Source organism: Pleurodeles waltl, chromosome 11 (genome assembly GCF_031143425.1).
Source record: "Pleurodeles waltl isolate 20211129_DDA chromosome 11, aPleWal1.hap1.20221129, whole genome shotgun sequence".
Lineage (NCBI taxonomy): Eukaryota > Metazoa > Chordata > Amphibia > Caudata > Salamandridae > Pleurodeles > Pleurodeles waltl.
Genome location: NC_090450.1, coordinates 132,238,816 through 132,252,420, shown reverse-complemented (window position 1 = coordinate 132,252,420; position 13,605 = coordinate 132,238,816). Strand labels below are relative to the sequence as shown.

The 13,605-nt window shown below is 45.5% G+C and overlaps 1 protein-coding gene across 2 annotated transcripts in view; it reads left to right on the top strand.

The window, feature by feature from the left end:
- Positions 1-13,605, top strand: part of MFSD1 (major facilitator superfamily domain containing 1) — a 138,015-nt gene that overhangs the window by 38,787 nt on the left and 85,623 nt on the right. For both annotated transcript variants that reach the window (XM_069213267.1, XM_069213268.1), the window contains exon 4: positions 2,778-2,820. In XM_069213267.1, coding sequence (XP_069069368.1) covers positions 2,778-2,820 — 43 coding nt within the window. The remainder of the gene's footprint in view (positions 1-2,777; positions 2,821-13,605) is intronic.

Sequence of the window (13,605 nt, the reverse complement as noted above, 5' to 3'; positions counted from 1 at the left end):
AAACAATCATCATGAAAAAGAAACGTTATAAAGTGATGCCAAACAAAAACTATAATACACCAAAATTGAGCACTGTAGAACTTGGACATTGCACTATGCCTTCATCACGAATAAGAAACTTTAAAAATTGATGGCAAACAAGAACTATAACCTCCAAGGAAGAGAGAGTGTGCCTGACCGTTTGAATTTAAAATAAAAACTGAAATAAAGCACTAATTAGAGAAATAATAGGGGCTATTTTGAATTATTATGGGATATTTGAAATGAATATACGGAATGAGCAAGCATTGAAGTATTACCTCCTTTTGGTGGACTTGGATCATTGATATACCAGTGGAGATGGTTTGTAGTTGAAGTTTCAGGGCTATAAATTCTTAACCCCAAAATCATTTTTGATGTTTTAAAAATTATCATACCTAAGTTTTACAGTCACTTTAACCAATGTACTTTTTCAAGAAGTTCCTGGGGGTATTTGATCATATTCCAAATTGTTCTTACACACCTCTCCTATTTACAGGTAATATCTGACTAGGCTATGCACCCCACTCTTTGCAGACATCTAATCTCAGCAGCAAATAACCTTCAGATGGGGCATCCACGGAGAACGGAAAATGATGTGTAGGGCCTGCCCTGTACCCAGGCCTTCAAAGGCCCAATCCAACTGTGCTTGGCGTTTGACTTTGTGCTGCAGGGTGGGTCCTAGTTCTGGGTGTAGTCCAGGCTCTTCGCTCCCAAGCTCCAAGGATGCCACGGTGAATGGCCAGGCCATTAAAGGCTGTGCACAGAAAGACTATTGCATAGGGCTTGAGCCAATATTGGTAGACCTTTAACATGTTCAGCTCATTATTAGTGTATTCAAATGTGTTTATTCATCAAGGAATCTGTAGTGTATGAATTGTACTGTACGTCCTATGAAATACTTGTCTTATCTTTATGTTGCATGCTGGGACTTTGCTGCATGTTTACCTTTCTAACGTCATTTCATTCGAGCATCGTTGCTCCATGGGTTCCAAATCCGATTACATTCAGTTGTCATTGGAACTCACCAATTGCTGCCTGCTTATTCTTCACTTTACAGGGTCACAGTTATAAGATGGGGCACAAAAACTGTTCATTTACTAAAAATCAATACTATTTAATGAATCTGCATGAAACTTAACACATTGTTAGCATATTTTTTCCCATCTTGGTATGTTAAGTTGTGTGCAGATAAATCGAAAGGGAGCAACTGAAAATGGAGGTGGGTAGTGTTACAAATGTTTGAGTTGGGGATAACATTGGGGCTTTATCCCAAGTCTGCACCAAATTTGACAGTCCCTTATGTTCAGCTTTCCCTTGATACATTAATTTTCATGCAGATCCATCAAGGAAGAGCAGAGTGAAATAAGGAGGGGGAGGCTTGGAAAAAAGTGTTAATTTCCAAATTTTTCTTCTGGTTAATGAATCCCCATGGTATATGAATGGATGTTAGCAAGTGGAGCCCAGAGCAGGACTCAAGTTTCTGATAGACAGGACAAAGGGGCAAGGATACAGCAGGGATTAACAATTATTTTATTTTTTACATCCTTGGTGCCGTATCATGGTCTTGAATGAAATGATAGATTTGCAGAACCTGCGCATATTTACCTTACTGTGAGCGTATGGAGTTGTATGCATCCCATCAATACAGGGCACAGTTCCAGGTGGGAGGAACAAAAAAGTGTTCTTTACTAATAATTTGCTGTCCTGCTGCACACCGTCTACTGTAAGGCACACTGCCTTTAAATGTGAGGACAGGGTTTCCTGTAGAATCTGGCCCTTAGCTGGGTATTTTATTTGTGAACTCTGTTTTATTGGGTTTGCTGACGAAACCTTTAGACCACACTCCTGAAACAATAAATACTTTTATTTTTAAATGTAGATCCTCAGAAAATCAGCAAACCTGGATTTTAGTACTGTTAACCAGTAGTTCACCTTTCACAATCTATTAAGCTTTTCTATTCCACTGACACAGTACTGTAACAATAACTTCTTGACAACTACTGAATGGATTTGCCCCAAACCCAATAATGGAAGTACCATTATTGGGTTTGGGGCAAATCCATTCAGAAAAAAGTTTTACTTTTTGCTCCCAAATTGCTATAATTCCCTTCATAGTTTCTTTCCTAAGCAGAGAGCAAAGATACCCGTAGGAATTAAAATAGGAACTGCTCTTTTTAACACTCCTGTGATTAACAAACATGAGTTTGCAATATCACAAATAAGCTAAACATGGTCATTGTCTGCCAAGTCTTGTGCAGATCTGTAAAACTGCCCCATAGTTATTAACATATCAGTTATATTTTCACCCCCATTTAACTTTTTTTTCCTGCTATATACACCAAGTCCAGCTGTTGCAGCCTGTGTTTATTTTTCTTGAGACACCCTGATTTAATTTTGTCACATGTCCATTTTTTTGGATGATCTCATTTGAGCATAAAACAAAACCTATGGCTCTTCTAACTTTCAAAGATGCCTGGTGACTCTAGGCACAAATAATGATTTTATGAGTTTTAAACACACATATTCACCTCACTGTAGTTTTGCTGCAGCATTTACAAAAGCAGGGTTTAGGTGAAGAGTAAAAATTAGAATGAGTTTAAAAGATGTATGATTTGTGTGAGCAGGCAAGGGTCATTTTTTATATTTTCTTCTGCCCTGAAATAAACTATTTATTGTATGCAAGTGTAGTACTTTTGTTTAAATGCAATGTATTTAAGGCCTTTTTTTAATCTCATTTGAAATTTTCTTTGTTGCAGGTTGGGGACTGTAATTTTTAGTCTTTTTGTTTGCGTTGGTCAGGTAAGTGAAACAAATCATCCATTGAAAATGTTTGATATTTTCCAATATAATTGGAAATATGATGTTCAGGTTGTGCTACAGTATTATGTTTAGAAATGATGTGCACACTATTCACTGAATATTTGTCAGTTCAATCAAGGAATCTGAATGTATTTAGAGTTTCACCACAAAGTTTCTAAACATCAAGGATAATTAATGCTATTCTATTATGAAACTAGTTACTGAACAGTGTACGTCTGTGCAATCCACCTTTTATGAAATCCTTTTTGTGGAAAAATAGCAATACATATCCATTACAGAATGTGTGAATGGATAATTCACACTTTAAGCTGCACATTCCATGCTGTCTGAATATCTTTTTGACCTGGAGGATACAGATACATTCTCTAATGGTTTGCTTCAGTGTCATAGGGAACCATCCACTTAAGCACTGTTTGAATTTTCTGTGTTTAAAAGGGTTGATAGATGGTTTGGGGTTATGTGTGAGTCTGTTACAGGCGAGAGCCTTACAATTAACATCACAGACTGTAGCCATGGGACAAGAAAAACCATTTGGGGAAGTTCACACAAGACAATCTTCAAAGTCTAAACCATGAAAGTTCATTAAAATTAAGAATCAAATAGTGAAGGAATAAAACATTAATTAGTAGTTTTGGAATGCTCAAAATACAAATAAGTATAATATGTTATTAGCAGTGGAAAACTAAGCCCTAATCTAATTGATAACTTGCATAGTACACTGGCAAAATAAAAAATTAGGTTGCATTTTTCTTAAGAACTGTTCATGAGTGAAGAGAGAAAAAACATGAACAAAATGTTCTTATTTCAGAGTGGTAAACAGTCCAAGATATGGTCTGTTCTCCAAGAGTAAGGACGCTTGTCCCCAAAATGATAAGCCTTTATACATTTTCAGTCAAAGAAGCTATACAGTCACTGTGGTGTGACAAAGAAAGTTTTGTATCATATCTTTTAGGTACGCAGAAAACCACATAAAATGCTAATATTGACATTTGCCCTAAATTTAAAGAATACCCTGTATTGTGCCTTACACATAAAACAATACCACATTGAAAATATAGAGAGCACCTGTGTTCAGAAAGAAAGTGACCTTAAATTGTACAGACTTATAAAATTCATCCCGTCCAGCAACATCAAGAACAGAAAATATTATATTTTATAAATATTACAGTGTAAGCAGACCATTGAGCTGCCACATTAATTGCAAAGCTTGAAGGTCATAGCTGAGCTCAGTGGTACACAGCTTGGGAGAGGGAAGGGTGAGTTTGTGTCCAACACTGGAGTCACAAGCATTAGTATGTGCTAACTGAAAACACAAATATGCCTAAGGCCTTACAAATACCAAACTACCAGAAGTTCAATTTTTAAAGGTCCTGTGCCAGTTCCCCCTTTGTATCATCTGTGGCCTAGCAGCCAGTTCACTGGCTCCTGCTGACCTGCGGCTCTCCCAGATGCCCCGCCCTGTCCTGTGGGCTGTCTTTATTCTGTACTGGTAACTTCTTTGTTAGTGCTTGGTTTCTCCTTTGTTATTTATTGTTGTAACTGGTAAACCCTTGTAATTAGTACTTTGTTCCTCCACTGTAGCTCCTCTGTCACGTATATAGTCTCCATTGTATTCAGCCTTGCATTGTATTTACATTGTTAGTCTTTGGTAGTTCTGCATTATTTTATCCGCCGCTCCATTTTGCTGCTGCTCCCATCCCACTGTTTCTTGTCACCTGCCTGCCCTGCCTACTGCCATCTGCGCACTCCCTCCCCGAGGTCCTACTTAAGGTAAGCCCGTATTCAGCCCTCTGCACCTGGACCGTGCCCAGCACCATGAACCCTGGCCCTCCTTCCTCCCACCCGTACTTCTCCACAGAGCTCTACGCCCTGGACCCCAGATGCTACAACAACTGATGCACAACCGAATGAACTTTCACTTGCTGAAACTGCGGCTTAATCTGCAACACAGGACCGCCCACCCACATAGGGACCTCCGCCACACCTCGTCAGAAGGCTTTAATCCTCTGCGGAACTGCTTCAATGCATTCTACTCAACACCCGATTCCCTCTGTAAACATGCCACAGAAATCTGGGACACCATCACCATCCACGCCGCCGACGTAGTCATCACCGAGTCATGCCTCAGGCCCTCCACAAACCTCAACATAGCTACAAGATGAAACACTGAGATAGCACAAACAAATACAGGGGAGGCATAGGCCTCATCCATAAGGAAACCAATCACTAAAATGACCATCAGAGGCACCCTCACCTACCATGGGACCCAGACCCACCTTCTGCAATACCATCGCCAACTTCATCGCTCTCCACCTCTTCTCCCCCAGCCATCAACTCCAAACACTACATCCTACTCAGTGACCTCCACTTCCACCTCGACTACCCTAACAACGCCAACACCACCACCCGGTTGGAGAACATAAACAACATCAGCCTCACCCAACTGGTCACCGACCCACACTCACAAATCTGGATGCACACTGTCACTTCACATCCAGCGACATAGTCAAATATAGCCACACCTCAGAACTCACCTGGTCCAACCATGCCATTGTCCACTTCACTGCAGGTGTCCAGATCAGCATCACTAAGCCATCCAGTAACTCCCACTGCAGCTAGAGCAAACTGTTGGAGACCCACTGGACACAGGCCCTCAGCACCATCCAGGCCAAAGCCATGCCAGACCTTTAGCACACACGTCCAGAACTGTGCCACTTGGATCACCAAATGTGCCATCAGAGTCTCTCCTATGAAGCCAGCCAAAACCAACAAAGCCTCAAGACAGGCCAACTGGTGTACCCGAGAACTCAGAACCATCAAGTAAAGCTGCAAACAACTGGACACATGAACCACATCAAACCCAGCACCAACCGCATGAAGGAACTCTTCAACATAGTAAACAAATTCACCAGCTCTTCAGCCATGAAGAACACTATCTGCCTGTAAGGAAATGCCTCCTTGGCATGGTTGCCCCCTGACTTTTTGCCTTTGCTGATGCTATGTTTACAATTGAAAGTGTGCTGAGGCCTGCTAACCAGGCCCCAGCACCAGTGTTCTTTCCCTAACCTGTACTTTTGTATCCACAATTGGCAGACCCTGGCATCCAGATAAGTCCCTTGTAACTGGTACTTCTAGTACCAAGGGCCCTGATGCCAAGGAAGGTCTCTAAGGGCTGCAGCATGTCTTATGCCACCCTGGAGACCTCTCACTCAGCACAGACCCACTGCTTGCCAGCTTGTGTGTGCTAGTGAGGACAAAACGAGTAAGTCGACATGGCACTCCCCTCAGGGTGCCATGCCAGCCTCTCACTGCCTATGCAGTATAGGTAAGACACCCCTCTAGCAGGTCTTACAGCCCTAAGGCAGGGTGCACTATACCATAGGTGAGGGTACCAGTGCATGAGCATGGTACCCCTACAGTGTCTAAACAAAACCTTAGACATTGTAAGTGCAGGGTAGCCATAAGAGTATATGGTCTGGGAGTCTGTCAAACACGAACTCCACAGCACCATAATGGCTACCCTGAAAACTGGGAAGTTTGGTATCAAACTTCTCAGCACAATAAATGCACACTGATGCCAGTGTACATTTTATTGCAAAATACACCCCAGAGGGCACCTTAGAGGTGCCCCCTGAAACTTAACCGACTGTCTGTGTAGGCTGACTAGTTCCAGCAGCCTGCCACACTAGAGACATGTGGCTGGCCCCATGGGGAGAGTGCCTTTGTCACTCTGAGGCCAGTAACAAAGCCTGCACTGGGTGGAGATGCTAACACCTCCCCCAGGCAGGAGCTGTGACACCTGGCGGTGAGCCTCAAAGGCTCACCCCTTTGTCAAAGCCCAGCAGGGCACTCCAGCTTAGTGGAGTTGCCCGCCCCCTCCGGCCACGGCCCCCACTTTTGGCGGCAAGGCTGGAGGGAACAAAGAAAGCAACAAGGAGGAGTCACTGGCCAGTCAGGACAGCCCCTAAGGTGTCCTGAGCTGAAGTGACTCTAACTTTTAGAAATCCTCCATCTTGCAGATGGAGGATTCCCCCAATAGGGTTAGGATTGTGACCCCCTCCCCTTGGGAGGAGGCACAAAGAGGGTGTACCCACCCTCAGGGCTAGTAGCCATTGGCTACTAACCCCCCAGACCTAAACACGCCCTTAAATTTAGTATTTAAGGGCTACCCTGAACCCTAGAAAAATTAGATTCCTGCAACTACAAGAAGAAGGACTGCCTAGCTGAAAACCCCTGCAGAGGAAGACCAGAAGACGACAACTGCCTTGGCTCCAGAAACTCACCGGCCTGTCTCCTGCCTTCCAAAGATCCTGCTCCAGCGACGCCTTCCAAAGGGACCAGCGACCTCGACATCCTCTGAGGACTGCCCCTGCTTCGAAAAGACAAGAAACTCCCGAGGACAGCGGACCTGCTCCAAGAAAGGCTGCAACTTTGTTTCCAGCAGCTTTGAAAGAACCCTGCAAGCACCCCGCAAGAAGCGTGAGACTTGCAACTCTGCACCCGGCGACCCCGACTCGGCTGGTGGAGATCCAACGCCCCAGGAGGGACCCCAGGACTACTCTAAGACTGTGAGTACCAAAGCCTGTCCCCCCTGAGCCCCCACAGCGCCGCCTGCAGAGGGAATCCCGAGGCTTCCCCTGACCGCGACTCTTTGAATCCTAAGTCCCGACGCCTGGGAGAGACCCTGCACCCGCAGCCCCCAGGACCTGAAGGACCGGACTTTCACTGGAGAAGTGACCCCCAGGAGTCCCTCTCCCTTGCCCAAGTGGAGGTTTCCCCGAGGAACCCCCCCCTTGCCTGCCTGCAGCGCTGAAGAGATCCCGAGATCCCTCATAGATTAACATTGCGAACCCGACGCTTGTTTCTACACTGCACCCGGCCGCCCCCGCGCCGCTGAGGGTGAAATTTCTGTGTGGGCTTGTGTCCCCCCCGGTGCCCTACAAAACCCCCCTGGTCTGCCCTCCGAAGACACGGGTACTTACCTGCAAGCAGACCGGAACCGGGGCACCCCCTTCTCTCCATTCTAGCCTATGTGTTTTGGGCACCACTTTGAACTCTGCACCTGACCGGCCCTGAGCTGCTGGTGTGGTGACTTTGGGGTTGCTCTGAACCCCCAACGGTGGGCTACCTTGGACCAAGAACTGAACCCTGTAAGTGTCTTACTTACCTGGTAAAACTAACAAAAACTTACCTCCCCCAGGAACTGTGAAAATTGCAGTGTCCCCTTTTAAAGTAGCTATTTGTCAATAACTTGAAAAGTATACATGCAATTGAAATGATTCAAAGTTCCTAATGTACTTACCTGCAATACCTTTCAAACAAGATATTACATGTTAAATTTGAACCTGTGGTTCTTAAAATAAACTAAGAAAATATATTTTTCTATAACAAAACCTATTGGCTGGATTTGTCTCTGAGTGTGTGTACCTCATTTATTGTCTATGTGTATGTACAACAAATGCTTAACACTACTCCTTGGATAAGCCTACTGCTCGACCACACTACCACAAAATAGAGCATTAGTATTATCTATTTTTACCACTATTTTACCTCTAAGGGAAACCCTTGGACTCTGTGCATGCTATTCCTTACTTTGAAATAGCACATACAGAGCCAACTTCCTACATTGGTGGATCAGCGGTGGGGTACAAGACTTTGCATTTGCTGGACTACTCAGCCAATACCTGATCACACGACAAATTCCAAAATTGTCATTAGAAATTGATTTTTGCAATTTGAAAAGTTTTCTAAATTCTTAAAAGACCTGCTAGGGCCTTGTGTTAGATCCTGTTTAGCATTTCTTTTAGAGTTTAAAAGTTTGTAAAAGTTTGAATTAGATTCTAGAACCAGTTGTAGATTCTTAAAAAGTATTCCAACTTTTAGAAGCAAAATGTCTAGCACAGATGTGACTGTGGTGGAACTCGACACCACACCTTACCTCCATCTTAAGATGAGGGAGCTAAGGTCACTCTGTAAAATAAAGAAAATAACAATGGGCCCCAAACCTACCAAAATACAGCTCCAGGAGCTTTTGGCAGAGTTTGAAAAGGCCAACCCCTCTGAGGGTGGCAACTCAGAGGAAGAGGATAGTGACTTGGAGGAAAATTCCCCCCTACCAGTCCTATCTAGGGAGAACAGGGTCCCTCAAACCCTGACTCCAAAAATAATAGTCAGAGATGCTGGTTCCCTCACAGGAGAGACCAACACCTCTGAAATCACTGAGGATAACCCCAGTGAAGAGGACATCCAGTTAGCCAGGATGGCCAAAAGATTGGCTTTGGAAAGACAGATCCTAGCCATAGAGAGGGAAAGACAAGAGATGGGCCTAGGACCCATCAATGGTGGCAGCAACATAAATAGGGTCAGAGATTCTCCTGACATGTTGAAAATCCCTAAAGGGATTGTAACTAAATATGAAGATGGTGATGACATCACCAAATGGTTCACAGCTTTTGAGAGGGCTTGTGTAACCAGAAAAGTGAACAGATCTCACTGGGGTGCTCTCCTTTGGGAAATGTTCACAGGAAAGTGTAGGGATAGACTCCTCACACTCTCTGGACAAGATGCAGAATCTTATGACCTCATGAAGGGTACCCTGATTGAGGGCTTTGGATTCTCCACTGAGGAGTATAGGATTAGATTCAGGGGGGCTCAAAAATCCTCGAGCCAGACCTGGGTTGACTTTGTAGACTACTCAGTGAAAACACTAGATGGTTGGATTCAAGGCAGTGGTGTAAGTAATTATGATGGGCTGTACAATTTATTTGTGAAAGAACACCTATTGAGTAATTGTTTCAATGATAAACTGCATCAGCATCTGGTAGACCTAGGACCAATTTCTCCCCAAGAATTGGGAAAGAAGGCGGACCATTGGGTCAAGACAAGGGTGTCCAAGACTTCAACAGGGGGTGACCAATAGAAAGGGGTCACAAAGACTCCCCAGGGGAAGGGTGATGAGACAACCAAAACTAAAAATAGTAAAGAGTCTTCTACAGGCCCCCAAAAACCTGCACAGGAGGGTGGGCCCAGAGCCTCTTCACAAAACAATGGGTACAAGGGTAAAAACTTTGATCCCAAAAAGGCCTGGTGTCATAGCTGTAAACAGCATGGACACCAAACTGGAGACAAGGCCATTCCCAAGAAAGGTTCCACTCCAAACTCCCATCCAGGTAACACTGGTATGGCTAGTCTCCAAGTGGGATCAACAGTGTGCCCAGAGCAAATCAGGGTCCACACTGAAGCTACTCTAGTTTCTGAGGGTGGGGTGGATTTAGCCACACTAGCTGTCTGGCCGCCTAACATGCAAAAATACAGACAGCAACTCTTAATTAATGGGACTAGAATAGAGGGCCTGAGGGATACAGGTGCCAGTGTCACCATGGTGACAGAGAAACTGGTTTCCCCTGGCCAATACCTGACTGGAAAAACTTACACAGTCACCAACGCTGACAATCAGAGAAAAGTCCATCCCATGGCAATGGTTACTTTAGAATGGGGAGGGGTCAATGGCCTGAAACAGGTGGTGGTCTCCTCAAATATCCCAGTGGACTGTCTGCTTGGAAATGACCTGGAGTCCTCAGCATGGGCTGAGGTAGAACTAAAAACCCATGCAGCAATGCTGGGTATCCCTCAACTGGTGTGTGTGAAAACAAGAGCACAATGCAAGGCACAGGGCGAACAAGTAGAGCTGGAGTCTGGAAGAATGGCCCAGCCTACCAAGAGGAAAGGAAAGTCAGTTGGGAAACCAACTGCAACACAGCAAAAGAAAGGGAACCTCTCTTCTCAGGAAGAAGTTCTGCCCTCTGAGGGTACTGAGCCTTTGGAGCTTGAACCTTATCAGGTTGAGCTCTTAGGCCCAGGGGGACCCTCAAGGGAGGAGCTGTGTAAGGGACAAGAAACCTGTCCCTCTCTTGAAGGCCTTAGGCAGCAAGCTGCTGAAGAGTCCAAGGGCAAGAAAAATGGAACACATAGGGTCTATTGGGAAGATGGACTCCTGTACACTGAGGCCAGAGACCCCAAACCTGGTGCCACTAGGAGAGTGGTAGTGCCTCAGCTGTTCAGAGAGTTCATCCTAACATTGGCCCATGACATTCCCCTTGCTGGACATTTGGGACAAACCAAGACGTGGGAGAGGCTATTCAACCACTTCTACTGGCCCAATATGTCCAACATGGTTAAGGAGTTTTGCCTCTCCTGCCCCACCTGTCAAGCCAGTGGTAAGACAGGTGGGCATCCAAAGGCCCCCCTCATTCCACTTCCAGTGGTGGGGGTTCCCTTTGAAAGAGTGGGTGTGGACATAGTTGGTCCACTAGAGCCTCCCACAGCCTCAGGAAATATGTATATCCTGGTAGTAGTGGATCATGCTACCAGGTATCCTGAAGCTATTCCCCTTAGGTCAACTACTGCCCCTGCAGTAGCCAAGGCCCTCATTGGTATCTTTACCAGAGTGGGTTTCCCTAAGGAGGTGGTGTCTGACAGAGGTACCAACTTCATGTCAGCATACCTGAAACATATGTGGAATGAGTGTGGAGTGACTTATAAATTCACTACACCTTACCATCCACAAACTAATGGCTTAGTTGAGAGATTCAACAAGACATTAAAGGGCATGATCATGGGGCTCCCAGAAAAACTCAAAAGGAGATGGGATGTCCTCCTGCCATGTCTGCTTTTCGCTTACAGGGAGGTACCACAGAAGGGAGTAGGGTTCTCACCCTTTGAACTTCTGTTTGGTCATCCTGAAAGGGGACCACTTGCCCTTGTTAAAGAAGGTTGGGAGAGACCTCTCCATGAGCCTAAACAGGACATAGTGGACTATGTACTTGGCCTTCGCTCTAGAATGGCAGAGTACATGGAAAAGGCAACCAAAAACCTTGAGGCCAGCCAAACAGCTCCAGAAGTTTTGGTATGACCAAAAGGCTGCACTGGTTGAGTTCCAACCAGGGCAGAAAGTCTGGGTTCTGGAGCCTGTGGCTCCCAGGGCACTCCAGGACAAATGGAGTGGCCCTTACCCAGTGCTAGAAAGGAAGAGTCAGGTCACCTACCTGGTGGACCTGGGCACAAGCAGGAGCCCCAAGAGGGTGATCCATGTGAACCGCCTTAAGCTCTTCCATGACAGGGCTGATGTGAATCTGTTGATGGTAACAGATGAGGATCAGGAGGCAGAGAGTGAACCTCTCCCTGATCTTCTGTCATCAGACCCAAAAGATGGCACAGTAGACGGAGTGATCTACTCAGACACCCTCTCTGGCCAACAGCAAGCTGATTGTAGGAGAGTCCTACAACAGTTTCCTGAACTCTTCTCCTTAACCCCTGGTCAGACACACCTGTGTACCCATGATGTGGACACAGGATACAGCATGCCTGTCAAAAACAAAATCTTTAGACAGTCTGACCATGTTAAGGAAAGCATCAAGGTGGAAGTCCACAAGATGCTGGAATTGGGAGTAATTGAGCGCTCTGACAGCCCCTGGGCTAGCCCAGTGGTCTTAGTCCCCAAACCTCACACCAAAGATGGAAAGAAAGAGATGAGGTTTTGTGTGGACTACAGAGGGCTCAATTCTGTCACCAAGACAGATGCTCATCCAATTCCTAGAGCTGATGAGCTCATAGATAAATTAGGTGCTGCCAAATTCTTAAGTACCTTTGACTTGACAGCAGGGTACTGGCAAATAAAAATGGCACCTGGAGCAAAAGAGAAAACAGCATTCTCCACACCTGATGGGCATTATCAGTTTACTGTTATGCCCTTTGGTTTAAAGAATGCCCCTGCCACCTTCCAAAGGTTGGTGAATCAAGTCCTTGCTGGCTTTGGAGTCCTTTAGCACAGCTTATCTTGATGATATTGCTGTCTTCAGCTCCACCTGGCAGGATCACCTGGTCCACCTGAAGAAGGTTTTGAAGGCTCTGCAATCTGCAGGCCTCTCTATCAAGGCATCCAAATGCCAGATAGGGCAGGGAACTGTGGTTTACATGGGCCACCTTGTAGGTGGAGGCCAAGTTCAGCCACTCCAACCCAAGATCCAGACTATTCTGGACTGGGTAGCTCCAAAAACCCAGACTCAAGTCAGGGCATTCCTTGACTTGACTGGGTATTACAGGAGGTTTGTGAAGGGATATGGATCCATTGTGACAGCCCTCACTGAACTCACCTCCAAGAAAATGCCCAAGAAAGTGAACTGGACTGTGGAATGCCAACAGGCCTTTGACACCCTGAAACAAGCAATGTGCTCAGCACCAGTTCTAAAAGCTCCAGATTATTCTAAGCAGTTCATTGTGCAGACAGATGCCTCTGAACATGGGATAGGGGCAGTTTTGTCCCAAACAAATGATGATGGCCTTGACCAGCCTGTTGCTTTCATTAGCAGGAGGTTACTCCCCAGGGAGCAGCGTTGGAGTGCCATTGAGAGGGAGGCCTTTGCTGTGGTTTGGTCCCTGAAGAAGCTGAGACCATACCTCTTTGGGACTCACTTCCTAGTTCAAACTGACCACAGACCTCTCAAATGGCTGATGCAAATGAAAGGTGAAAATCCTAAACTGTTGAGGTGGTCCATCTCCCTACAGGGAATGGACTTTATAGTGGAACACAGACCTGGGACTGCCCATGCCAATGCAGATGGCCTTTCCAGGTTCTTCCACTTAGAAAATGAAGACTCTCTTGGGAAAGGTTAGTCTCATCCTCTTTCGTTTGGGGGGGGGTTGTGTAAGGAAATGCCTCCTTGGCATGGTTGCCCCCTGACTTTTTGCCTTTGCTGATGCTATGTT